Source organism: Artibeus jamaicensis, unplaced genomic scaffold, assembly GCF_021234435.1.
Source record: "Artibeus jamaicensis isolate MK-2021 breed Jamaican fruit bat unplaced genomic scaffold, CSHL_Jam_final contig_548, whole genome shotgun sequence".
Classification (NCBI taxonomy): Eukaryota; Metazoa; Chordata; class Mammalia; order Chiroptera; family Phyllostomidae; genus Artibeus; species Artibeus jamaicensis.
In genome coordinates this window covers 14777108-14803852 of record NW_026521883.1, presented here as the reverse complement: position 1 = coordinate 14803852, position 26745 = coordinate 14777108, and the positions used below count along the sequence as shown (strand labels likewise).

General features: G+C 39.3%; 1 protein-coding gene across 2 annotated transcripts in view; it reads right to left on the bottom strand.

Moving 5' to 3' along the window:
* The window catches only part of ALDH1A2 (aldehyde dehydrogenase 1 family member A2), a 144385-nt gene that overhangs the window by 77947 nt on the left and 39693 nt on the right, over positions 1 to 26745 (bottom strand). The window contains exon 1 of one of the 2 annotated variants that reach the window (XM_037151070.2): positions 21142 to 21984. The exons of the other annotated variant lie outside the window; for it this stretch is intronic. Coding sequence (XP_037006965.1) covers positions 21142 to 21258 — 117 coding nt within the window. The 5' untranslated portion in view covers positions 21259 to 21984. Of the gene's footprint in view, positions 1 to 21141; positions 21985 to 26745 lie in introns of those variants that run through there. 2 annotated transcript variants of the gene reach the window in all.

Sequence of the window (26745 nt, the reverse complement as noted above, 5' to 3'; positions counted from 1 at the left end):
GGCAAGAGCCAAGCAAGTGACACTGTTGCCTCTCTGACACCTCTCCAACATACAGCACCACAACTCAACAATGAGGATTGCCCTATCCTTAGTTATTCACTAAGGCCTTACAACATAACAGCTGTGCAGAGACAAAGAAACATGGCCCAAATGAAAGAACAGATCAAAACTCCAGAAAAAGAACTAAGCAACGAGGAGCCAACCTATCGGATCCAGAGTTCAAAACACTGGTAATCAGGATGCTCACAGAAATGATTGAGTACAGACACAAAATAAAGGAAAGAAGTGAAGGCTATAGAAAATGAAATAAACAATATATATACAGCGAAACAACAGTGAAGGGAGGGAAACCAGGACTCAAATCAATGATTCGGAGCAGAAGGAAGAAATGAACATTCGACCAGAACAGACTAAAGAAACAAGAATTCAAAAAAATGAGGAGAGGCTTAGGAACCTGTTTAAAGAGATAGCTTTAAACATTCCAACATCTGAATCATAAGGGTGCTAGAAGGGGAACAGAAAGAGCAAGAAATTGAAAACTTATTTGAAAAAATAGTGAAGAAAAACTTCCCATTCTGGTGAAAGAACTAGACCTGCAAGTCCAAGAAGCTCAGAGAATTCAAAAAAAATTGGACCCAAAGAGGAGCACACCAAGACACATCATCACTAAGTTACCCAAGATTAAAGATAAAGAAGAGAATCTTAAAAACAGCAAAAGAAAAAGAGACACTTACCTACAAAGGAATTCCCCTAAGACTATCAGCTTACTTCTGATGAAAAGAAACCTTACAGGCAATAAGGCATTGGAAAGAAGTATTCCAAGTCATGAAAGGCAAGGACCCACATCCAAGATTGCTCTATCCAGCAAAGCTATAATTTACAGTGGGAGGGCATATAAAGTGCTTCCCAGATAAGGTCACATTAAAGGAGCTCATTATCACCAAGCCCTTATTATATGAAATGTTAAAGAGACTTACTAAGAAAAAGAAGATGATCAAAACTATGAACAATAAAATGACAACAAACTACAACCACTATCAACTGAACATAAAAAAAACTAAGCAAACAACTACAAAAGGAACAGAATCACAGAAATGGAGATCACATGGAGGATTATCAGTGTGGAGGGGGAGAAGGAAGAATGGGGAAAAGGTACAAGGAATAAGAAGCAAAATTTGTAGATACAAAATAGACAGGGGGAGGTTAAGAATAGTATAGAAAATGGAGAAGCTGAAGAACTTACATGTACACCCCATGGATATGAACTAAATGGGAGGAATGCTGGAGGGGTGGGTACAGGGCCAAGGGGGATGAAGGGGAGAAGAAAATGGGACAAGTATAATGGCATAATCAATAAAATATACAGTACTTAAAATAAAACAAAGAAAATATAAATAGAGTATATGGTTGTATCCCTTGATTAAAACAATAAAGAGCATAAAGGTGAGCTTTTTGAAAGCCAATTCAAGGTGACTGAGCTCATTTATATATTTTTTTCAAGAGAGCATCAAGATAACAAAGTAACATGCAAGTCTATTCTCCCCAAGACAAGTGTAGAGACCGAAGTTGTTTTAATTTATTCAATCACGAAAGTTCAATGTTATGATGGTTATGTCTATGCATGAAAAACAAATTAGAGAAATGAGAAAATTCACTGAGGACTGAGGTGATTAATTTTGCGTGTATTCCTTAGATTCCTTATAGAACAAACTAGAATGGAAATGCTAGAGTTGAAAGATCACCATTTAAATACCAGTCTGCTTTTACCACCTGTGAAGTCCTGAAGGGTCTTAGACTCTCAAACTCTGAGCTTTGGGTCCTTCTCTGTGAAAGCATGGGTAGCTAAAGGCTTATCTACCTTGCTGAGCTGTTGTACAATTAAGGGGATATGAGAATGTGCCTAGGCTTCGCTGGCTAAAATGGAAGTTTCTCCCTTTCCTAAGTTTCTTAGAGAAAGATCTCTTGTCAGGGAGGGGAATAGAAGGGGACTATAAGTTAATGGAAAAAATGCAATGAAGATTTGTTTTAAAATGATTAAAAAAAAGATAAGAGTTTTAATTTTTTAAAAAAGGAAAGAAAGCCCTCCTGGCTTCATAGGATTTCCCCCACATTCTAACATGTAATCAGTGTTCAAAAGACAAAATAAATCATCGTACTGGGGAAAGAAGTGAAGATGAGATAAGGAATTCAGATTGGCTGTTAACAGGAATCCAATTCATCTACAGTTGCTTTAAATTGTTTTGTAAATCTCAGCAGTTGCTTGGATTAAAATTCAAAACAGTGAAGTTTAGCCATGCAGGCCAAGCCACACCACTTGGCCACTTTTGCAGTCAGAGATAATCCAGGACAAGTCAGGCTGCCACACTTTTTGGCCCTAGCAAGGCAGCCATGACTATAGAGAGAGGTTGCCAGGAATTTTCTAACTGAGGAATCTAAATCCCTGAAAAAATTCTCACAGCAGCAGGCATTAGTAGGAGTGAGGTGTAGATAATTTCCTACTCTAAATGAATTTTTGACATAAAGCTGCATGTTTCATTTCAGTAATAAAATGTTTTGTTATTTTGTTATGTTATTTTAACATTTTAAATGATTTGTATGAAACCCTGCAGTAGAGTGTACCTTGGAGAGTTGAATTTTACTCATCTTGCCACAAAACTGTTTTTGGCTCGTCAAAGGAGAGTACCAGATAGCAAATCAATAACCACACTGATTTATTTACAGAAAGAAAGTTCGATTAGTTTTAAGTAAGCAGTACAAAGAAGTAGTTTGAGGACTTGTCATATGTTAGTTATCTCCCTTTACACGATTGATCCATTGTTTCTACAGATGTACTTTAAAGAGATTTCTGGACAACAAAGAACAAATAGCACTATCATTTAACTATATAAAATTAAATTTATATTTCTATGAAAATAATTGTGTTGATGATAACCTCAGCATGCTACTCTGCAAACCAGCATATAGTTGAATATTTTAATAAAAGATAATAAAGGTATTTTTAACTTGAATGAAAAAATCCCCATCTTATTTTACTTCTAATTAAAGAGGTTACCTATATAAAGTAAAATAATGAGCAAATGATCAGATCAATGATGGAGGGTGGGTCTTCCTACTGATGTATCTAGGTATTCAGAGCAAAAGTGGTTCTGTTGACTTCCATTCTTCACTCTGCTTCACGCCAAAACATCTGGCTAAAAAGTGAAAAAACACCCAAATGGCATTGTATAGGAAAACACCTTGATGATTGATTGCATTTTTTACTTTAAAGTCAATGTTTTGATATTATAAAGACGTGGCCTTTGTTTAGTAGGTGTAATCTTTTACTGGTAAAAACCATGGTTTTACAAAGCTTGCTTTGACAAACACTAAAATATTAAATCTAATTTTTGATCAATTAACAGTTTTATATAATGGACCCAATATTGTATGCTCCGAACCCCATTTATCCTGAGTGATAGGCTGAAAAGCAGGAAAAGAAGACAAGACTTCATTAGAAAGGGCTGCAATCCAGAATTTCAAAGTATGCAGATAGCACAAGGTCAAAAGAAATAAGAAACTAGAAGCAACATTCTAAAACAGCTTTAACATATTAATCTAAAGAGAGCGTGCCAGAGTATTTTAAAATAAATGTTGTATGCCAACCCATCACACTAATGTGCAATGACTACACAAATTGTGTTGCTGTTGTAAGCAGAAATAAGTCAAAACATCAGCAGTTAGGTAGCGAAGATCTACCCAGCTTCTATCATATACATTTAACCTCAAGCTCTGTTTCTGAAAGTGAAAGGACACCAATGAGAGTACAGAGACAAAAGGTCATTAGTCATGTTGCTCACAGGACAGTTTAGTTTGGCCAGATTTTGGGGGACAAATGCACTGGGAGGTGAGGTGAGGTGGTGGGGCCTGGCCTTGTCCCCAGAATGAGGCTCCTTGGATCATTCAGATTAAAGGGCTCTGCGGGCAACTCTAGGGACCTGAGATACAAATTAGGGCAGACCTAGTGTGCCATTTGATTGAGGATTCCAAGAGTTGTGGCCAGATATCTCTACCATAGAGCCTGAGTGTCTGATTCTCCCAGTCTCCCTTAGCCATGTGACCAGATTTGATTAGCACCTAGCTTGAATCTCATGGAGGTCTTTTGGGTCTTCTTTAACCACAAAGATGGGCAAAGGTGTCCTGAAATCAAGTTCTGCCTCCCTGTTGCTTTATACAATTATTTTATTTTATTTTAAAGATTTTATTTATTTATTTTTAGAGAGGGGAAAGGAGGAAGAGAGAGAGGGAGAGAAACATCAGTGTGTGGTTGCCTCTCACACACCCCCAACTGGGGACCTGGCCTGCAACCCAGACATGTGTCCTGACTGGGAATCGAACCCGCGACCCTTTGCTTTATATAATTTGTAATGGGTCAAATTCCTATGTGTATAAAGATCACTACCTGGTGTGACTAGGGTGTGTCATTTAAACTTTCTGTGGCTCAATTTTCTCATCTGTAAAATAAGATAAAACCACCTCCTCCAGTGGTCAGAAGGATTACATAAGGTACATGTTTAAATACCGAAAATATTGGCATCCTGGGCACTCAGATTTTAACTGATTCTAATTCTGAATGCAAGCAACCGATTTAAGGCAGTTAATGCTGATAAAAAGCTAGTCACCCCTTGTACTGTTTGCTTATTCATTCATTTATTTTCTCTCTACCACTGGTAACTAAGACCTGACTGCCAACCCACCAGAGACACATGAGGCAAAAACATGGGGGGAGAAGGTTAGGATTTGCGGAGACCATCCAACACACTAACTGGTCTCTCCCAGAATTTCTGATTGCTGCCTTTCTGCTGACTGCCGAGAAGACAGGCTAAAGCAGGCTGGTTCAAACATACCAGAGGGGCCTGGCCCTGCGAGGTCTGAGCAGGCTCTGTGGGCAATGGGTTCTGAGAAGAGAAACTCAGGGAAGGAAGGGGCTTTAGGCTCTCTTCTCCAGTCTTAAGAAAGCCGAACATAACATGACTTCTTTTTGTCTTCGGCTTGGAAACAAATGTTCCTTTGCCTATCTTCCCCAGGTTTAATTAGTCTTCTGTCTTTCTCAGAATTCGGCCTGTTCATTTGCAAATGGGAGACATCAGAAAGGCTAGTGAGTGTGGGTGTGGGTGTTGGGGGGTGGGGGCAGAGGCTGAAGTGTTTATTTTCAAAGCCACAGGGGTCCCCATTTGAAAAAGCACCCAGCTTATCTCAATGTTTTTGTTTGTATGATTTTGAATTAAAAGGTTGGAGCAATTCATTTAGGAGATTAAGCTGTCTTTACAATAGGCCTAGTTGACTTATTTATTCACTAGTATTGCTAGGGTTAAAAAAAAGTCTACACACTGCATTATTCAAGTGCAACAATTTTAAGAGATTCCTTTGGTCTCTCATCATATTGCCAATTAATTTTTCATTAAAATGATGTTGATTTGCTGATCACAAATAAAAGTCACAAACCATGTGTGTTAACAGTTTAGGGTTGCCAGTTTTAGCAAATAAATACAGAATGCCCAGTTAAATATGAATTTCAGAAAAAAACAGTGAACTAAATTTCAATATTAAGTATGTCCCAAATCACCTGCAAGTCATGGGGAATACTTATATTTTAAAAGTATTCATTCTTTTCCTAACATTCAAATTTAACTAAATGCTGTGTATTTTATTTGCAACCCCAACAGGTTTTCATGGATGTCTCCATGCGCCAAGGATGCCAAGTGAAAACTAGGAGAAATTCCATTTCATTATTATACTTAAATTTGCTCCCTGCAGAGCTGAAGTACTTCGTCAGTCAAAGCAATTCCCAGTTTATAAACAGATAAACTGATCCTTCGGGGAATCAAGTGAATTTTGACTACAAGATGAGATCTGGTTCTAAAGACCAAAGCCCATCCATTTATGGTAATTAATTCCATTTATGGCCATCTCATTTAGAAAAGAAATTGAATTAGAAGTTCAGGTCATTAACTACCATATTTACATGCCAATATCATCTTTCATGTATGTTACAAAGCAAACTTCCTGTGCAGAGAGGAGCTGAAACACCCGAATGTATATCCTAAGGTTGAAGAGGCCTTTGAACCAATAAATAAGTGACTTCTCCACAGAAGACTAAACACTTGTTTGTCACAGTAACAAAAAGCCAGCTGAATTTTATGTACCACAATTATTTTCATGTATATGTTAATATAGTTAAATGAAAAGAGGGAATGTTCAATTGTTTTTCTATTAAAATTAAAATTTTTCCCTGTGACTCAAATCTTAGCAAATATTTTCAAACGTAATTATACCTATTTTGTCCTTAAATCATTAAATTCTTCCTCTTTGTTCTTGGTCAGTACAAATATGCAAAAGAGGTCTATAAGTTACCTTCCCTTACCCCAGAAATATATTGTAATAGTTGTAGTAATTCATTCCCAAAGCCCAAGTTAATAAATTGTGATGATGGACTTATACGCCTAATTGTGCATAGCTTATAGAGTCAATTTCATCAACTTAAAGTCACATCTAATATTTAGGAAGAAAGGGTTTTTTCTTGGGTTTTTTTTTTTGGTAGACCTCAAAGGACTTTAATTTTTCTTTCTTCTTTTTCCTAAATAGGCACCTTCCCAGAAAAGGAAAAGAAAAAAGGAGACATCAAGTGAAAAGCTCAAATTAGCTTCAAATATTCAGTCAAGAAATGCCTATTTGCCATTTAAATAAAATATTAGAAAAATCTTACTAGGACTTGATTTTGAAATAAACCTCACACTGGCGGTAAGTCTTGCTAAGAAATGCCACTGAAAGCTGCCACTTGACCCGGAATTCCTTTACAAGAAAAACTAGCCATAACTACATGTGAGACCTGTATGAGAAACTGCCGGAATGTGAACTTCATTTGCAGTGGCCCCATATGGCCTGATCACTCTCCCTGGCATGATAAATCACTGGCAGAACCCTTACCTTCCTACGTTTGATCTCTGCTCAGCAAGATGTGGTTTTGATGTGAAGAACTCCAGATCTCTTAGGTCAGAGACAAATAGCAGTGGCACTGACCTGCAAAGTGCTAAGTCTCTATTAGACTCAAGTGAAAAGCCATAAGCTTCTGACAAGTTTCCTCTGCACAGAGTTTACCGGACCCGCCGTGGTTTTCACGAGCTCAAGCTAACAGAAAAGCTGCTGATACGGGTTGGAAGAAAAGTGCCAACGAACTTCTTTTTACTGCTATTGCCAAGTGTTAAAATCAATTTTCCCTACGATTTAAGGACAAATTCTCTCGGGAGTCACTGACCTAATTTCTAGTCCTGTCAGCCTTTAGCAAAAACAAACATTTTTATGTCCAGTGGATCAGTATGACACTGCTAAATTACTCACTTATATAAGGAGAATCATTAACACAGATTTCTGTGGACCACTGTTTGGTAATTATAAGGACACCCTTGGGATACCATGATGGGATATTATCAAAAATACAAGTTATTTATCAGTGAAAATAAAAATAAAGACCTGAAATGAACCTAAAAAGACACATCTGAAAGGCTTCTTGCAAAAAGAGTTGGTGTGTTCAGATGAGATTTGTCACTATAAAAAAACTGCAGAATCTTCCCCAAAATTATAAGATTACAATTGGTGTGAATTTTAGATGGCTGAAATAATGAGAAGTTCCAAGAAAGCTAAAAGTGTGCTATCATTCTAGCAGCTCCGTTATTTCAATAGCCATCCCTTTAGACCACTCACAATTAGAGACACTCATGAAAAATCCTCCCATTAGCTCTCTGCAGAACTCAGTCAGTGACTTGGCAAGTGCTTATTAAAAGCAAAATGTTTGGCTTCTTTTTCCACTAAATGTAGCTTCTGTACCCATATTTCTACATATGCATCCATACCAAATATTGAACAATAATCTCTCTCCTTAATTCAGATCATCAAGAGCTCCAAAGTCTCTCTGTTTTGTGTACTTCTTTTCTAAGTTCGGTCTTTTTCAGTTGGAATTCCTGATAATGATATCAGAATGGGGACGAACCTCATTAGTCTCCTGCTGTTTACAGGACAGGATTTATGCTCAATGTGCTGAACACAATGTCACACATCACTAAAGGGACAGAACTACCACCCAGGCTCCAATCTGAGAAATTTTTCACTCAGTGCAAACTATCAGCATGGAGAAGCATGAAAGAGCAATTACAGCCAACACATGTAGTCTTTTAAGTGTACACCAATAAATACCCATTTGTGAAGGTTAATTTAATGCAACCCAGGGTGTTATCTGGAATAGTATATGTCACCAATTCAATCCATTAAGTAATTACTAAATTCTCAAGAGGGCTCACAGAAGTCAAATGTGGTTATTCCAGGTTCATTGCTTCTGATCTCCCGAAGGACCATTTAGGACAACAGCTGGAAGAGCGACTACAAAGGTTCCCAGGCATAACTAACCATTTAATGAAAACAGATAATGAGTATAACCAGGGACTGAGAGCCGTCAAGTGCCTGCCCTGAGAGAAGCAAATGAGAAGACAAGTGTGTAAAAATAGAAAAGGAGATGGAAAAGCTAAGAAGGGGTAAGTTTGAAAAGTACAGGAGAAAGAGAAATGTGTTTTCTCTAGAAGTGAAGACAGAAATCTGGACAGTCCGAAATCTGGCTTAAAGAAGACAACTTGTCAGCAGTTTCTTCAGAAAGGATTTTTGAGCCATTTCCAATGAAACATTAATTATGCAACCCAATCACCACCACCCTCAGTCACTGAAACTCTGTGAAAGTTTGGATATTGCACGAATTTCTGGGGACCACTCTCTGTTTCTCTATTCTGCATCCCCACTAGGTTACAGGTTATAAACAGATCTGTCAGCGGTTGAGCCTCAGTGAAAAACAATTGTTCACGAAGGGCAATGTGGAAGATAACCACCCAACTCCCTGACAAGTGTCTCTCCCTAAAAATGATGGCTTATGGAATGATGGCTTACGGTGGGAGAAGAAACATTAGAAAGAATGTGAAGTATATTGGCTTTCAACTGTCCAACGTATCCTAGCTCCCAAGTGAATCTAATAACCATAACAAAGAAAAGCACTTTTTGAATAAAAAAACAAACAAGCAGGTGTTATTAAGGACCGTGTGTGACTACCCAATCAGTGAGAATCTAAAAGCACAGTTCTTTATCATAGCCTGAAGAATCACACCTACCCAGGTGAGTGATACCCGAAGTGTTGACTACATCAGTACTTTTTATGCTTTGAATGCGCATTCTTGTCTTCATGTCAGGTTGAAATTGTTGCTAATGATGGCTATGAGAATATCAACGAGAATTAAGTTTGGAATTTGAAGTCAAAAAGCTGAGTTTGGGATTATCTTGCAAAAACACTCAGGAGAACTTTAAACTAAGCTCAAATTGTATTGCCTTTCTTGTGCCAGTTCATACTGTTATAAAAAGGAAAGGAAGAGGATTATTTGATTCTGGAATTGCCACCTACTAGCTACTGAGCCTGGAAAAATTATTTAGTGTTAATATGCTTGATTTTCTCACTTATAAAATGGGAAGGTTAACAGATATCCCCATGAGAGGACTGCCACAATTATTAAATGTAATCATATGCAAAAAGCACTTTGGATATTATAGTACTAATAATATAAGCTGTAGCTATTAGTAGCTATTAATGATAATAAAATATAAGAAGTATTCACTCAACAAACATTTCCTAAGCATTCACAGTATGTGGCACTAAGATAGATGCTTCAGAAGTACCAAGATGAATAGGCATTTATAATCTAGTACAGTTTATGAACAGGGAGTTACCCAGAAAAATATAATACAAGGCAAAAATTGTACCACTAGGAGTGGTACAAACAAGTAAAATGGGTATTCAAAGAATATAGGTTCACCCTAAAAAAAGTGTGGGGCCAACTCTATTAGTTATTACATAAGTACTATGCAGTGAAGGGCTAGATTCGGTTTTAGGGTTGGAAAATTTCATTCTTCAGTAGCTTCTTCAGAATTAGAGGCATACATGCACAGATCAAATAGCTCACGAAATACAAACACAAAGGTGAATGTACAACACCAGCTTTGAGTATAAACAAAAATTTTTAAACACTAACAAAATACAAAGTAATGTTATTTTCAAGCCTGGTGCTAAGGAATACTTTAAATTCTCTACACAAACAGGATTAAACACAGTACTAAATCAGTTATTCAAGAAACAGTTTTAACTATGAGACATTCTTTTTCACATTATATTTATTGTCATCTCTGTAGTTTTATCCAGTCCTAAAAACAAACAGCACACAGTGAGAAATTCGTCTGTTTACCAGGTAATGGGTCTTCAAAAACGAGTGGGGGTGGGGTTGGGAACACAACAGAGCCAACATTTGAGCTCTTACTCTGTTCCAGTTAATGTAAGAAAAATAGAGAAATTAGCCTTGGCATGAAAAGTTATAATGATCATGTATCCCAGAGTTTTCTACAATGATTCCTTAAAGGTAGGTTTATGGAATGCATTGCTGCTCTTAGCCTAGGGAAACCAACTAAAAGCATCCACAAAAGTAGGACTGGTTTCTAATATTATTCCATTATGGAGAAGACCAAGCTTGGAGGAAAACCACATTCTGGACCTCCTAATCTTATTCCAAAATGGCACAGAATACAGTTTTGAAAAATTCTTCTTGACACATTAATATCATTTGGCTTTCCTTTATGTTACATCATATGCACTTAAGACTTATCTGTGTTCTTATACATAAACAAGTACCAATTAGACCAAATGCAAAAAGTAAAAATTTTAATAATAAAAATAAACTTTGAGAAGACTATCTAGAAGAATCTTCAAAAACTTGGAATAAGAATGAATTTCTTAAACAAGATGCGAAATGCACTAAACATTTTTACGACAGAAAAATTCTCCATTTGCATTTAAAACTATATGACAATTACACCAAAAAAAAAAAAGAAAGAGAAGAAAAGGCACAGGGGAAGAAAATGTTAGTATATAATTGTTAAAGGATTATAATCCTGAATATATAAAAATTGCTACAAGTCAGGAAAATCATGCACCTACACAAACAGAAATTAGCAAATAATAGACGGGCCAAAGGAAGAAAGTCAAGTGGCCAAACAAATATAGGAGATGCTCAACCTCACAAGAAATCAATGAAATGCAAATTAAAACAGCAATGAGATAACATTATACTCATCAAATTGGCAAAATTTAGTAAGTATGAGAACTCTAAGCATAGGTGAGGATGCAGAGTAATGCAAAGTTGGCGATACTGCTGGTGGCAGTGGAAACTACTACGGCTGTGTTGAACAGAAATCTGGCAGTCTGTAATTCAGCTGCAGGTACATACATCCCATGAGCCAGCAGTATCACTTCTAACCATGTATCCTAAAAGGTCTTTCACACAAGTGCGTAAGGAGATATGGTTGGGAATGTTTAATGCAGCATTATTGTAATAGTAAAATGCTGTGAGTATCTTAAATGTCAATAGTAGAAGAATTAGAAGTTGTGATATATTCAAGAAGTGGAATACCATACAACAATGACAATGAATTAATTGCAAGTACATGGAATTTTGAAGATATTAACCAAACAAATCAAATTGCAGATGGATATATACACCATACTATCATTTATATAAAAAGATCTAACATGCAAAACAACAGTATATATTGTTTGTGAATACATGTACATACAGCTGTGGGAAAGATAAAAGGAAGGTAGAGAGGAAAATTGAAGTTCACAAGGGGAGTTTCAGTGTATTTCTTTTAAAAGAATTAGAAGCAAATCTTGCAAAATGTTAAGAACTAACAAATCTGGGTGTAGGTACATGTGTGTTATATTACTGTCTATCATCTTCTGTCTGATTAATGTATTTCATTTCCCATCAAGTATGTCTAACAATACAATATGCTGGTGATCTGCTGAGCTGCAAACATCTCTTTTCCTTCCAAATCTTCATGGTGCTTAAATGCACTTGTCCCAAGCATTTAGCATCTTCTATCATGCACCATAGTTATTTGCGTACAGGTCCTCATCCCATGTACAAATTCAAATCCTCTCCTGCCCCCTTAGGGCACAGTCCACATCTTGTGTATCTTCATGCCAGACAGTGACTAACAGTGCTTTGTATACAAGAGGCCCTAATAAGTGAATAATGAATGAATAAATTCAGGGAAGCAAATGGGTAGCTGTGTTGTAGTTAAAAATTAAAATGACCCTGAAATAATACAATTAGATATAACATTCCCTGTGAAAATAAAGTTACATTGGTATGTTGGGTATCAGACTCCAAAATACAAATGAGGCAGAATTCACTGATTTCAAGCTGGCTAGGCAATTTAACCAGTCTCATACTGGTTTCTGATCTCCTCACAAAAAGGAGTCAGTGAGGAAGTCCAGTTTTCGTATCAAGGGAAATGAGACTTTAAGTTTTTTGGATTTCATAATTATGTAGATTTCATAATTTTTATCTTCCCAGGCAAGGGAGTATTTCCCCTCTTCCTCCCCACCCTAAACTTTCCACCATTACTCACACCTCAGCCCACAGATCTGGTGTGTGTTTTGGTGCTGGGGGTTGGAGAGGAGGACAATAGTTTATTTTTGCTTGTTAGTGGGTTTACTAAATGCACCATATTTTGCCAGATCCACTAATGGGCGGTAGGTGCCATCCTACCTGTGGGAAGGGTCACAAAACCTATACTGTTTTTGGACTCAGGTTCATCTTTAAGAAAACCCTAGGGGGGTTGGGTGGAGGTCGAAGAAGGTATATGGGGGACAAATAGTGATGAAAGGAGATCTGACTTGGGGTGGTGGATACACAATATACAGATGATATATAGTAGAATTATACACCTGAACTGTACTGTACTATATATAACCATACTATATAATTTATATAGTACATAGTATATATGGTTTACTTACATAATACTTTATAACTGTACTATATAGAACTGTAGTATATGATTTTATTAACAAATGCCACCCCAATAAATTCAATAAAAATAAAATAAAATGGAAAAATTTAACTATATTTAATATACTATTGTTTATATTTTTATATTTATTAATAAATAAATTTATTAAATTATACAAAGAAAAAGAAACCCCTAGATATGACCTGAGGCAAAAAAAAAATCCTAAGAATCATCGGCTCTGAAATCAGAAGACTTAGCCTAGACGAATCAAAATTATGTGTGAGACTGCACAAAAACATAGTCTTTTAATTATTTTGAAAGTTTTCCCTATATGTTATAATGAAGACTGGAATGTGTTTTGGTACCAATGATATCCTAAATTCCGCTAAATAAGAGAAAGGTGGTTCCAGGTTCGGATGGACAATCCATTTTGTCTTTCCATAGGTCTAGGAACTCTCCCAGGTGTGATGAGGAAAGGAAGTAGAGCAGACAACTGCTTCTGTCGGTAACGAAGCTGCACTGGAAGAAAAGGAAAGCTTCCTTCTTTAATAAAAATGAGGATGTTCACCCACGAATCTCTCATTTTAAATCACATTCTACAGGGGCCAACAAACCCCTGTGTTTAGCCCCAGGGAAGTTTCGGTGAGAGCCCAGCAAAAGTCTAGATGGTGGAAGCACCCAATTTTACTCCACCTGGAATTTTCAAAGTGTGAAAGTGTTTCCAAGAAATGTGACATGACAGTGGCTTGCTGTAAATAAAGTCATTTAGAGTTAAGATTTTGAAGGGAAATGATTTGAACATAACTAGGGCCAAAAAGCAAGCAATACAGAAATGCAATAGAGAAGAAATTCCCCGTGAATAATCTCATATATCTGAAAGGTAAAAAGGAATAGAGCTCAATGATATGTCTCAAAAAGCAACTGAAAATTAATCCAGGTGACATCATAGCAATCACTTCTATATGCATTAGACTTGGTGTTTGAAGGGAAATGACTGGCTTTGAAATGACTTGTTACATCAAATAAAGAAATTAAAGAAATGCTAGGTCTTTCAAAATAATCACTGCATGGTGTTTTTACTTTCTAGAAGCTGAAGTGCCCCAAAATTGGGCACTTAGGACTAGTGAAAGTCTCTTCAGTTTTAAATTATATAACTTAATATACCTTCCCATTGCCAAATAGCATCTTCCTCCTGAGAATGTCCTCATATGCTGCCATCCTTCCTAGATTTACGCATCAATGACTTGGCAACATCTTTGTCCAAACTACTTAAAAATACCAGAAATGGCTCTTAGTAATCTGACATTTAGGCCCAGGCAGTTGGGTATGCTGAGGCATATTAATGCTGAATTCCAGCACAAGTGTCAGATCCCTACTTTGATTATTAAAATACAGTTATGGACTGCTTAACAACAGGGACACCTTTCTGAAAAACGCATCATTAGGCAATTTCGGTTTTGTGTGAATATTGCAGAGTGAGTTTACACAAACCTACATGGTATAGCCTACTACTGCAATATGTGTCTATACTTATTTATTTATTGTTGTTCAAGTACAATTGTCTCCATTTTCCCGTCACCACTTTCCCCTGCCCCATCCACCCCCACCTCCCTCCCTCAATCCTTCCCCCCTTTGGCTTTGTCCATGGATCCTTTATACATGTTCCTTGACAACCCTTCCCCTTCATTCCCCCGTTATCCCTCTCCCCCCTGCCCTCTGGTTACTGTCAGTTTGTTCTTTATTTCAGTGTCTCCAGTCATATTTTGCTTGCTTGTTTGTTTTGTTGATGAGGTTCCACTTATAAGTGGGCTCGTATGATATTTGTCCCTCACCACATGGGTTATTTCACTCAGCATAATGCTCTCCAGATCCATCCATGTCATCATGAAGGGTAGGAGCTCCTTCTTTCTTTCTGCTGTATAGTATTCCATTGTGTAAATGTACCATAGTTTTTCCAGTTGATGTACAACAGTATATTAGTTTCAGGTGTACAACATAGCCATTAGACATTTATTTCCCTTAGGAAGTGACCACCCAGATAAGTCTAGTACCCACTTGACAGCAAACATAGATATTATAATATTACTGACTATATTCCCCATGCTGTACTTTACTTCTATATGACTGGTATGCAGTAGGTTTGTCCACACCAGCATCCCCAAAAACACATGAGTAATTATAGTTTAAGCCCTGTCCATTGGCTTTTTTTAATAATTCAAGCGCCTGATTTAAGCTGTGATTGCTGAAGCATCCACTTTAAAGAGGCGTCCTCTTCTAGTAAGGCTACCTGGAGTGCGCACATGACATCAGTCACATGACTGGATAAAGAGTCAACCCATCTCTCACTTAGACTCCTTTGTTTTAGAGATCTTGGCTGATTAAGATAACTGACCGTTTTAGGCTATCTCTGTTTTTTTTTTTTTTTTTTTTTATCTTTCCATGGTTTAAGTTCCCACTCTTACATTTTAAATTCACCAACAAAGAGTGACCCCATGTGAAATTCTAGGGCTTGCACTCTCTCCTCAGGACCTCACTGTGCCCCAGGGAATGAGGGAAGCTTCCAGGGCCACATGAGTGCCCCAGCTGAGAGCATGACTGTGGATAGGCTGAAATGGAACAAAACAGTAATGCCTTTGGCTACAACATCACTAAGAGATTGGAATTTTTCAGCTCCATTTTAATCTTACAGGACCACTGTAGTAAAAGCTGTCCCTTGTTGACCTAACCACCATTATGTGGTGCAAGACCATACTGGCTGGGAAACGAATTTGGTGACTTTTTTAGTAAAGATGAGACCTTGGCAGGGAAACCTTCAAAAGATCCCCTTTGTTGAAAGTCCAGTGAAAGTCCCCATAGTGTGTGAAACATACACACTATGAGGAATATTAAAAACTCTTATGACTAATTGAAATACTAAACAATGTAATGGTCTGTTTGAAAAACTTTATTGATCATACAATTCTGATCTTCCTTAATGGGACTCCATTAATTTGGAGCTACAAATGTAATCATCGCTTTACAAAAATGAAATGGAATTAGCCCTTAGCTAACTGTCATTATATGCCATTTACTTTCACACACTTGCTTATTTAGTCCTGACAACAACCCTGTCAGGTAGAAACTGTTATCTCATTGTTGACAAACGTAGAAATTGACATCCAGTGAAGAAACCCCCTGAGGAGAGGCCATCCATAACTGTTCACATAGCTAATTAAGCACATACCCGACCAAGATTTGAACAAAGGCCTATTTTAACTCAGAGCCTTTTTTTTTCTAAGTCAAGGGCTTAAAAACTTTTTCCAAAATGTGGGCCATATGGTCTCTATTGCATTGTAGTCCAAAAGCAGCGGCAGACAATACGTAACTGAATAAGTATGGCTGTGTTCCAATAAAACTTTATTCACAAAATTAGGCAGACAGCGTGCAGTTTGCTGACCCCTGCAAGCTGTCACTAAGATAACTGAAAGGGCAAAAAAATGTCCATCAGTATTTGTGTTCCTTTATCCAACTGAGAAAGACTTGAGAGAGAACTGCGTATGCTGGTATTTGAAATGTTTTTAATTTGGTCACGGTAAATCGTCCTGCTTGTCTAAGACCATTTATACATGCCTGGATCCTCTTCAGCCTTGCTACAAGGAAATGAGATCTCATAGAACAGGTTCCCTACAGAACCTTCTACCCTCAAATCAAAAAACAAATTCCTCATTTCATAGGAAAAAAAGGACAAAAGTGCCTCCGCAAATGACAATTCCACTTGGTAACACAAGCCCATACAGTAGAAGGCACCAGGGCAGGCAGGACCCCAGGAGAAAGACCTAATTCAAGTCTCACAATGAAGTTGGTCAACTTCCCTGGGTTAAATGGAGATGATACAAACATCAAAAGGCTGTGCAATTTCAAAAAAATATTTTTTGAAAATGTAGGGTCCCTCTAAATATAAAGTTTGATTAATAATTTCTGATCAAGACAATCTTGATTAGATGCTTAGAAGTCACTAGACCCACTCCATCTCATAAGAAGTGATCCCTGGGATAGGCAACAATCTTTCCCCGGACATAAAAACCATAGAAACATAATAAATAATAAAGTTAGGGAGTCAAAAATTACAAAAGGTATCTCTTAAGAGACATAGACCAATCCACAGTCTCTCCATGTTTGCAATGGAAGCAACACAAAAAATTAAAATTTAATCTCTCTCCCACCTCTCAAAAAAGTATGTGACCATTACAAAAAACAAAGGCCATAGTGAGGAAGGTTCTCTCAATTTTTAAAAGTCAAGGCCAAGGTCTTCCTTACCAATTATCCTTACTGCTTCCTACTCCCTCTCTGCCAAAAGTTATTGCAAGAACCCTAAGATTATATATAAAATATAACCCATATATAACACAATGACATATATATGGGGATACTAGGTAAACTATTATGCCCTATAAACAAGCTAAGTATTCTAAGTATTATTCTCATTATTGTTGTTTTACATTGACAACTGAGCCACCACCAGGCTGACAATTTGTGGCATTCACTGCTTCTAATAAGCCCCTAAGCCCCTAGAAGGTGGATGCTCCCACAGCCCAGTTAGCATAATGGAAAGCACAGTTGTTAGAAACACGGCCACTCAAATATCCTTTGAACTGAATCAAAACTGTTTTCTCCAGAAAGCAGATGTTCAATAAAAAGTGTTAATTGAATAAAAGAACAAATAATAGCAATCCCAATGCACATTAGCTCTGATTATCAGTTGATTGCCTTTTATTTTCTCCCTTCTGGTTTAGTAGGTCAATAATCCATAAATGCCCCTCTTCCCCCCTCTGTTCTAACTCCCCACGCCACTAGATGTTGTAAAATAACACTTTATGTTATGTTATTATTAGTTATGGGTGTAAACTGGCAGTGAAAAATTGATCAGAGAAAGATCACAAGGCGTGTGTGTGTGTGTGTGAGTGGGGTAGTGGAATGGGGGGGGGGGGGGGGGGGCACAGAGGAACTAGTAGAACCAGGAGAGATGACAAGAGACAATGGAGCAGGTGAGGGTCGCATTAAGATGGAAAGTTTCCAAAGACCTGGCAATCTGGGAAAGACCTCTGCAGTTCCAAAGAGTCAGTGAAGTACTAGACTTGATTTTACAAGGTGTGTACTCCTGTGATATACTCAGCTACACAAAAATCCTGAAAACCAGACTAATAAAACAGAAACAACTCAGAGCATCTTCAATTTATAAAAGCATAGCTAAAAGCAATCAGATGCCCAGGGTAGCTGCTAAGCATTCCTCTTAGGATACAAGCAAGACAGTATACATTCCTTCTGCCTCAAAGTAGTCCGCTCATTCCTTCATGCTGATGCTGTTATCACTCTTTCTTGACTAACACAGTCTTTTTTGTTTATTTCACATATTCCTTAATAAAAAGTCACTTTTAAAATGTGGAGTCTAGCTTGCTTTTTATGGGAGAAATAAAAACAGACATATTCCAAAGACATTGTTGCCATTGATCATTAGTCTAAAGGGGGTAGTGGACCTTAAAGAGGTAAGCTTATTTTTAAAACTAAATGTAATTGCCTGAAAGTCAATACATACAAAACCAGAAGGTTAGCCCTTTCAAGATCCTTGGAGATTGGACTTTAATTTGGGGGCATTTCCACAGGACCTTTGACAAACAAAAGCAGTCCCTTTTTTTTTTCTAGTTATCTCCCTATTCGCCTTTTATTTCAAAAATGCAAAATAGTTTTAGAAGAGAATGATGAAGGAAAAAAACAGAAAAATACCAGAGCATAGTGAAAAGTTTTCTAACTGCATGCTACTTGAAATTCTCAGTGGTACCTTTATGTTGGTCCCCAAAACATATTTAAAAATCCTATAGCATAGCCTTCACTAAAGATGTATTTGTTTAATAAGACAAAAATGATTAAGGATCATCTATACATGTCTTATACCATTTTCTGACACAGATATTGTTGTGTCAGAAGGAAAACCTATGCCTTATTTAACAAGCCCTCCAGCATAATAATGTTTTAGCCATTAATTGCCCTTTTAGCAATGCCTTGTGAGTGTGGTATCACTGTTCTAAAGGACTTACTGTCCATTCTACCTTGTTCATTCTTCTGCTTAGAACTGCTAATATAATTTCCTTCACTTCTGAACATAAGTGGATTTTTAAAAACTCTCCATCAATCTTCTTTTTCCTTTTCAGTAAATCCACACTCGCCCTTACCCTTGGCTACCAAAGGAGCAGCTTCTGCTGCACGTTCTAAAAGCTGCCTGACCACAACGCTTGTCTCAGAAAATTTAAAATTCTCACTAAAAAGCTGAGGAGGAAAAGGTGCTGGGAACGTTCACAGATATCTGATTTTACAAGGTTTTGTGAAAAGAGATCACCTTTAGATTAGTATTACTTAGTGTTTATGAGGGTTGTTTGTCAAGTCAAAAATAAGGTGCCTCCTCCCCACAAATTAAAGAATCAAGTTACAATCCATTATTTCATTTCTGATTGTTTTTCTTTGTAATAAGTGGGAAAGTGGATACTGGATAAAAGTCTCCCCTGAGCGAAAAGACTCCACATTAAAGACTTCAATTAGCTATAAATCAGTTGTCTTTCCTACTGAGGAGAATAGGAGGAAAAAAGAGAGCAGGAGTAGTTAGAGAAAAAGGGAACTGGAAGAGCTTCCGAATTAAATTCCGAGATACCCAATGCATTCCTAAAACTCCTTTCGGGGCTGTGAAGGAAATCGGATCAAAACTAAGATTAAAATCAAACCCTCCCCAATTTGAGGATTAGATCCCCTCTCACAAGTAGATCTTGCATCTTAATAACTTTCCAGTGAGGCTCCAGAGGTTAGGGACCCTCATAAAGCAAAACTTTGCTGCTGCAGGCTTTCCCTGCTTGGTCCTGAATCCAGAGCTGTGCCACACATTGGCACTATTGTGCAAACAATGCCTAAATGGCTATAACCATTAACGACCTCTCATTAAAAGGGCTTTCAAAAATTTGTCACACCATCTAAAAGAGCTAACGGGTCCATCAAATTCATCTAAATCAGCATTCAAAACACAGATCACCCTGATTTTGTAACCTAAAGCTCAATGCAAGTAAAATTTCAATATTCTGATGTGGGTTTTGTGTGTGTGTGTGTGTGTGTGTGTGTGTGTGTGTGTGTGTGTGTGTGTATGTTTCTTTCAAGCATTAAGTCAGAACCAAACAATTTACTTCTCGACAAAATTTAGTTTATCTTGTAATAAGCATGATGGAAAACAACTTTAACCATACTGTGTGTGCTCAGTGAATGTTTAAGTTAATCGGGAGAAGTTTAGGGTGGAGATCAACGGGAAGAAACAAAATCAAACGAGAAAACTGTAAAGTGATCTACAAGAAACAGGACTTTAAACCCCATCTCCCTGCCCCCAAATGATGTAACATTATAAATCCCCCATATGAGTAATTAATAATAAAATTCTTCTATGTAAAACGATGAAAAGAAAGTAAATTCGATTTATATTAGGTAGCAAACACATATTCTTTCTTTAATGTGGTGCAAAAAAAAAATCCTACTTGGCAAATCCAAGATGTCAGAGTTCGTTACAAAGAATATATATATTTTTCAATTCAAAAGCGAACCTGTTAATTTGCACAAATAAAAAGACCTTCCAAGTTTTCCAGGAAAACTGCCACTGCCTACAAAATTCGAATGCAATGCTGACATTGGATCCACTGTACTCGCGGCAGCCAGGTTTCCATGAAATTTGTGCAGGCGGCCAGACCGCGGCGTGTCTTGACAATTCCTACGGGAAAGCCGCTCCGCACCGTCGGAACTTCCGAGGACCCGGGCGGGACGGGCAGCTAACCGGCCCCCAGAGACGGAGGACCCAGCCGCGCGGTCAGCCAGGCAGGACACCCTCCTCCCCGGTTTGAGGAGTCAGTGCGGTGCCGATGCCTTCCCCGCAGCGGTCGGGACCTGGGGAACCGCCTCGGAAGGCAGTGGCAGATGCGGTTTGTTGAAAAAACGGTTGACGGCAACCCCTCAGCGCCACGCTTCAAGTTGTGCTAAGTCCCCGAGGTGTTCCAAGACCCCTTCGGAACTTCAAAGGCCCCAACCCCGAAAACGGGGCGTCCCCTCTGTGGCGCGGGGATGACAGGCTGGCCCAGGCGACCCTGACCCCCAGCCCTGTCAGGCTATCCTCGCCCCCTAACAAGCAGAGGAAGTAAGGAAGGTTCTAGAAAGTGTCCGTGTACGGCGACTTACCTTCGTGTACTTGATCTCGAGGTTGGGCGTGGGCGACGGCAAAAGATGCAGGGACGCCATGAGGGCGGCAGGATCGGCCTTCACCTCACCTGGCATCTCGATCTTGCTGGAAGTCATGGTGGAGGGCCGGGGTGTCGCCGGCCCAGCAGCGCAGGCTGTGCGGGCTACGCGGGTTGCGCGCGCGGTCCGCGGGCCGGGGGCGCGCTCGCCTGTATATAGGCAGGTGTCAAGCTGGGGCTCTTCTTATTGGACGTGAGGGCCGGGGCGCGGGGGTTGGTCCATCCTACCTAGGACGCCGAGGCACCCCCGGATTTACATAAAGCCCGCCGTCCGCCGGCGCGCTCACTCCGCGCCCACGGTCAAGTGCGTACCGCGCTGCCGGCCGCGGGAGCCGGCCCACGCCCACGCCGCCGTCCTCGACGGCCGTACCGCGAACCTGCGCCGCAGCCGCGCGGTGCTCTGAAAGCGGAGCCGGCCTCCCTCTAGCCCGGACAGCGTCGGCGGGAGACGCTCTTTTCCCGAAGGCAGACGCGGGTCGTGGCCCCGGAAGCGGGACGAGAGGAGACTGGCGGAGGCCCCCGAACGGGCGGGCGCTTGCGCGGCGCCGAGAACGGGACCCGCGGAGTCTGAGGGACAAGCCCGGGACGCAGCTGCATGGGGCGCAGAGATCTCTTCCCACCCGCGTCCCGGGCCCTCCAAACCCCGGTTATCTTTTTCTCCCGGGGACCAGGGAGGGGGCGCCCTCAGCTCTCCTTCCACGGGGCAAGGACGCTGAGTCTTTCCCAACGACCTCCGCACACACCCACTCCTTGCAGCCGAACCCGAACCCGAGGTTCGCCTTGGCTGCTGGGTCGGGACACCCGTTGAGTGCGAGTCCCCCGCTCTACACCCAAAATGAGTATGCCCCAGAGCCGGGTGACTGCGAGCCTCCCTGGGCAGACTTCTCCCGCCCAGCTGCTGCCCTCTGCTGACCGGGACCGCCCCAGGCTGTCTGTGCTGGGCCTGGAGGGGATGGGGTCTTGGTCTTCACATGTTAATACTTGGAAGTTTGATTCACCCATCTAATCTTTTTTCTCGGATCCATACTTCCAGCCCTTAGGCTCCTCACGGCCAAGCACACAAAGATACATTCGTTTTTGCTTTTTTGGTTCTTCAAGCTAACAGTTATCTCGCCAGACATTGGGCTCCTCACTTAACTTCCTCTTTGGGGTCAGCTTCCATATTTACGCCCCCTATTTTAAGTGTTTCCATAGCCCCCAAAGGCCTTCTCTAGTTTGTGGGAGCCTAAAGGTCAGCATGTAAGTGTCCATCAAGAACCCAGAGATACCATTCCAGAATGGATTTAGGGCTCAGTGGGCTAAATCTGGAGTTCAAATAAAAAGACCTCTATAGGTCACTTCCCCTCCTCCCTCCCATTGTAAGCCTGACAGTGGCCTACTAATTATTATCTTAAATGCAATGTTCAGAGCCTTTAGTACCTCATTTCTTTGGATGTAAAGTGTCAGCCAGAAAAGATCTTGCCTTAAATTCTTCGGTACCAAAAACTGTCTAATGCTCAGTTCTTGTATGCTAAACAACAGTAGAAATAGACAAAAATATTTCATTTTACTATTAGGTGTATAGAAATGACTTTTAGCTTTAAGTATATGCCAAGGTTATCTGGATGAACTGTTTTTATGGAGATGCTAGGGACCTTAGCTTGGGCAGTTGAGAGATCTTGACTCACAAGGATCTCTGTGCTCAAATACTGTGCCTTAATAACAGTATATGTTCAGGAGATACACTTGAAAAATTTCTTAGCCCCACCTAAGGACATCTTTTCATTACTTTTTAGAGAGAAAAGAAAGGAGAGAAAGAAACATCAATGTGCAAGGGAAGCATCTATTGGTTGCCTCCAGAGGTGCCTGACTGGGGATTGTGTGCACCCGGACCAGACATCAAACCTGAAACCTAGGCATGTGCCCTGACCAGAAATTGAACCCACAACCCTTCAGCTGCCAGCTGAATCTCCAACCAACTGAGCCACACTGGCCAGATCTCATAAGATACTTTTATTAAAGCCTATGGGTTAGAGATACAACTGAGGAATAAAAAAGAACAGTCTTGGAATTAGCTGGGGAAAGAGGGAGAAGGTAGCAGCAAGGGAAATAAATCAATGATGCGGGTAAAGCAGTTCTGCAAACGTATTTTGAGTGCTTTCCAACCCAAGGCAAGGTGCCGGAGGCTGGGTTACAAACAAGAGGGACATCCCTTGCCATATGTGAGCTTGAAACCCTTCCCCCCCCCCAGGGAGGTAGATCACTGACTGTGGGAGTTTGTGGGGGGGGGGGGGGGGGGTGTTTACAAACGAGCATCAACAACACCATCAGGGTGCCCCCACCATGGGGGAGGCCATCTGGGCCTTGAAGAAAAGGTGAGACTTCAACAGGGAAGGAAAGGACAGTAAAGGCAGAAGAATCCACAAGAACAAAGGCATAGAGATGTGAGAATACTTTTTAGGAGACATCAGTGTGGCTGGAGGAGCAGCAGATGAGGTGGGCAAGGCAGAACTCAAGACTGTAGAGACCTTAATTCTTGAGACATGGAGAAACCATCCAAGGATTCCAAGAAGGAGAAAAGGGAAGTCTATAAAAATTAAACTGATAAATGAATATTGTCAAGAAAGACTATCACAGACTAAAAACTATTGATTTCTATTTCTTTTCAGAGCATAAGGTGGGGTTGTTCATCTTTGACCCACTTCTTGCTTGCTAACTCCAGTTCTATCGTCAGGGTTGGAAAATCTCTCCCAAAGAAGGAACTGTATGATGGGAGTATTAGCATTTATTACTCAGTGAGGTAGAGCAAATAAAGAGATTCCCTTCTTCTCCAGGCAGGAGAATAAGGATCCCTTGGCTTCTCATAACTATCTCCAAAAGATCTAGTACAGTGACTGATGGCAGACTGGTTTCGACTGTTCCCTAAGGGCTACTTTTCTGTGAGACTTGCTCTTCAACTAGGTAGTGAAGTGCTCTGTATCTTCTACTTTATTTGTGCCTTCCCTCAATTCCTAAAACAGCATGCAGCACGTAGGAATTATTTAATAAGAATTTTTATTGAGTGATATGAGCAAAAGACAGAACACATTTCCCGTGGCCCTGTTTGACTACTTTTCTATACTCTCTAATTAAGAAATGTTTTTCTCTTCCTTAGATTTCATTTTGTTTTGCCGCATCTTTCACTAGAAACCAGGGATGTCAAATTCATTTTTACTGGAGGCCACATCAGCCTCATGGTTGCTTTCCAAGGGCCGAATGTAATTTTAGGACTGTGTAAATGTAACGACTCCTTAACTAGTGGCAAGGAGCTCTGCGCTGTCACTGGGTAGAAACAAGGTGCTGGGCTGGATAAAACAAGGTCAAGGGCCAGATTCGGCCTGCAGGCCTTTTGTTTGTCACCTGTGTTATAAACCTTTCTGATCATAGATTTTTACGAATATTTTTCTTCATATAATCATCCTCTGAAAAAAAATTTCCCCCTATCTTCAGCTCATGATTGCAGCCATTTGTTTTCCAGTCAAGCCCTTTAATTCAAGATGGGGACAGTGTATGACTTCTCGGCTTCTGTCCATAGGATTTATTCTTCTCTCACTTACTTGTAAGGCTGCCATAACATCTCTTCTCACATTATTATTCTTTCCTCTCCTTCTTTCTTTTATCATCTCATTTTGTTATCTTCTTGTTTCCCCTATAGATTTCAAAATGATGAACGTGGCAGTCTTCCCCACAACTACCTTCAGATTGCTAATATTCTGAATTTCAGTCTTTTCCCTGATTTGGTTAAGAAACATTTTTACCCACCCTTATGTTTCCTTCTTCCACTCCCCCCAAATCTGTGATTATTTATTGTCTATGATACATATTGGTTAGAACCTCTGTGCAAGAAAATGTAAGCTGCAGCATGCTCTATTTCCTTGTGAATGCAGTTCATTAGACCTGGAGGAGCCAATATCCTGGGCTTGTCAAGGAGAAAAATAAATTGTTGCCTTATATTTCCTCACCTAAATACTAGAATGCAAAATTTTAATTTTAAGCCATTCATTTTATGGGACATTTGACTTGAAGGTATAAAACCATAGCAATTTAGGCTTCTTTTTAGTTTTTAGTTAAGGAGGGAAAATATTTGTTATTTGAGAAACATGTTATAGAAATTAATGAGGGAACTGAATGGAACATAAATATTCTTCCTCCCTCCCCAAAAGGAATACTTTTGATTTTTACAGTAACCAAATGCCTACCTTGAACTCCAAGCTTCCACAATCAGGGGCTATTTCAACCTCAGGTAGCCCTGCTTAATGGCCTTCCTGGTCCCATCACTAACCGTGATGACAGCATACCTTTTCTAACAGATACACTTGCATTTTAATTTATCTGCAAAAATAAATCACACATGATAGCATTTTTCTCTTCTGAGTTAATTGAATTAGTTCCTTAAATGTCTCTAAATCTAATCATTTGAAAGAGGCATATTGTTTGAAATATTTTTTAAAATTAGGGCCCTTGGGTTGTATGCAGAATGAGTGCTTATTTCAGATACATGTCTCCTAATGATCTCATTCATTTCAGAGGGAATATGCTGGGCTACTTTATATGAAATGTTTCCTGAAAACTTTAACAGGAAAGCTTAATGCATGCTATATTTATGGAGAAGTGGTGTTTAATTTATTAACAAAAGCTTGTGTAGAGCTTTACATATTTCAATCCAGAAATGCTTAATGAAGTATTTTGGACTCATTATGAAAACTTCTATTAAATAAATTCACTTATATTTTCATTTAATGTGAATATTAAATTTTTATTTGGGATCTAAGTGCTCATTTAATTTCCTTTTTCCTTTCAACATCTTCAAGAAAAGAGGCTGAGATTGTGGCCTTTAAGAACCATAAAAATTCTGCACATATTAAGTCCCTTATGCCCCTGTGTGGCTTCTGGTCACTGTAGTCTGGGAACAGGTGTATTTATGGCTGCAGGGAGTAGATTCCTTATTATTCATGACTCCAAAATCATGTTTTGATACAAAATACAATTCTTTCCTTTTAAAATATATCCTCCACCTTTTGGGAACATCAAGAGACTATTTTAAAAGTGGAAACTGGTTTCATCTTTGTTGTAAAGCCCAGTTCCACCTTGTACATGTTTAAAGGCTTCAATCTAGGCTCCGAGATGAGCTGAGTACCGTATCAATGATCACACGTAAGAGGCATAGGGAAAAATTAAAAACCTAGCTGTGCCCCCTTTTCTGACAGACCTGAGGAAAAAGGGCACTAGCTCCCTCTGCAGTTCATGGTCTGTATGTGCAAGTGATATTATTTAAAAAGCAATAACTTGAATTCAATGTTTTTATCTGCTACTGACAAGAAATCTTTGGAGTTGTTACATTTTTAATTGGAATTACTCTGGAGAAAAATGTCTCAGAATGCAGACTAACCTTAGACTACAAATAGTTTAAGAGAGGAACTTTCATTAAAGAGACGGTCTTCAGAAATCAGAAGACCTTTGACTTGTAAGAAAAGAATGATAGTATTCATTTGCCCGATTTACCATAGAAAGTGAAGTGGTCAGAACA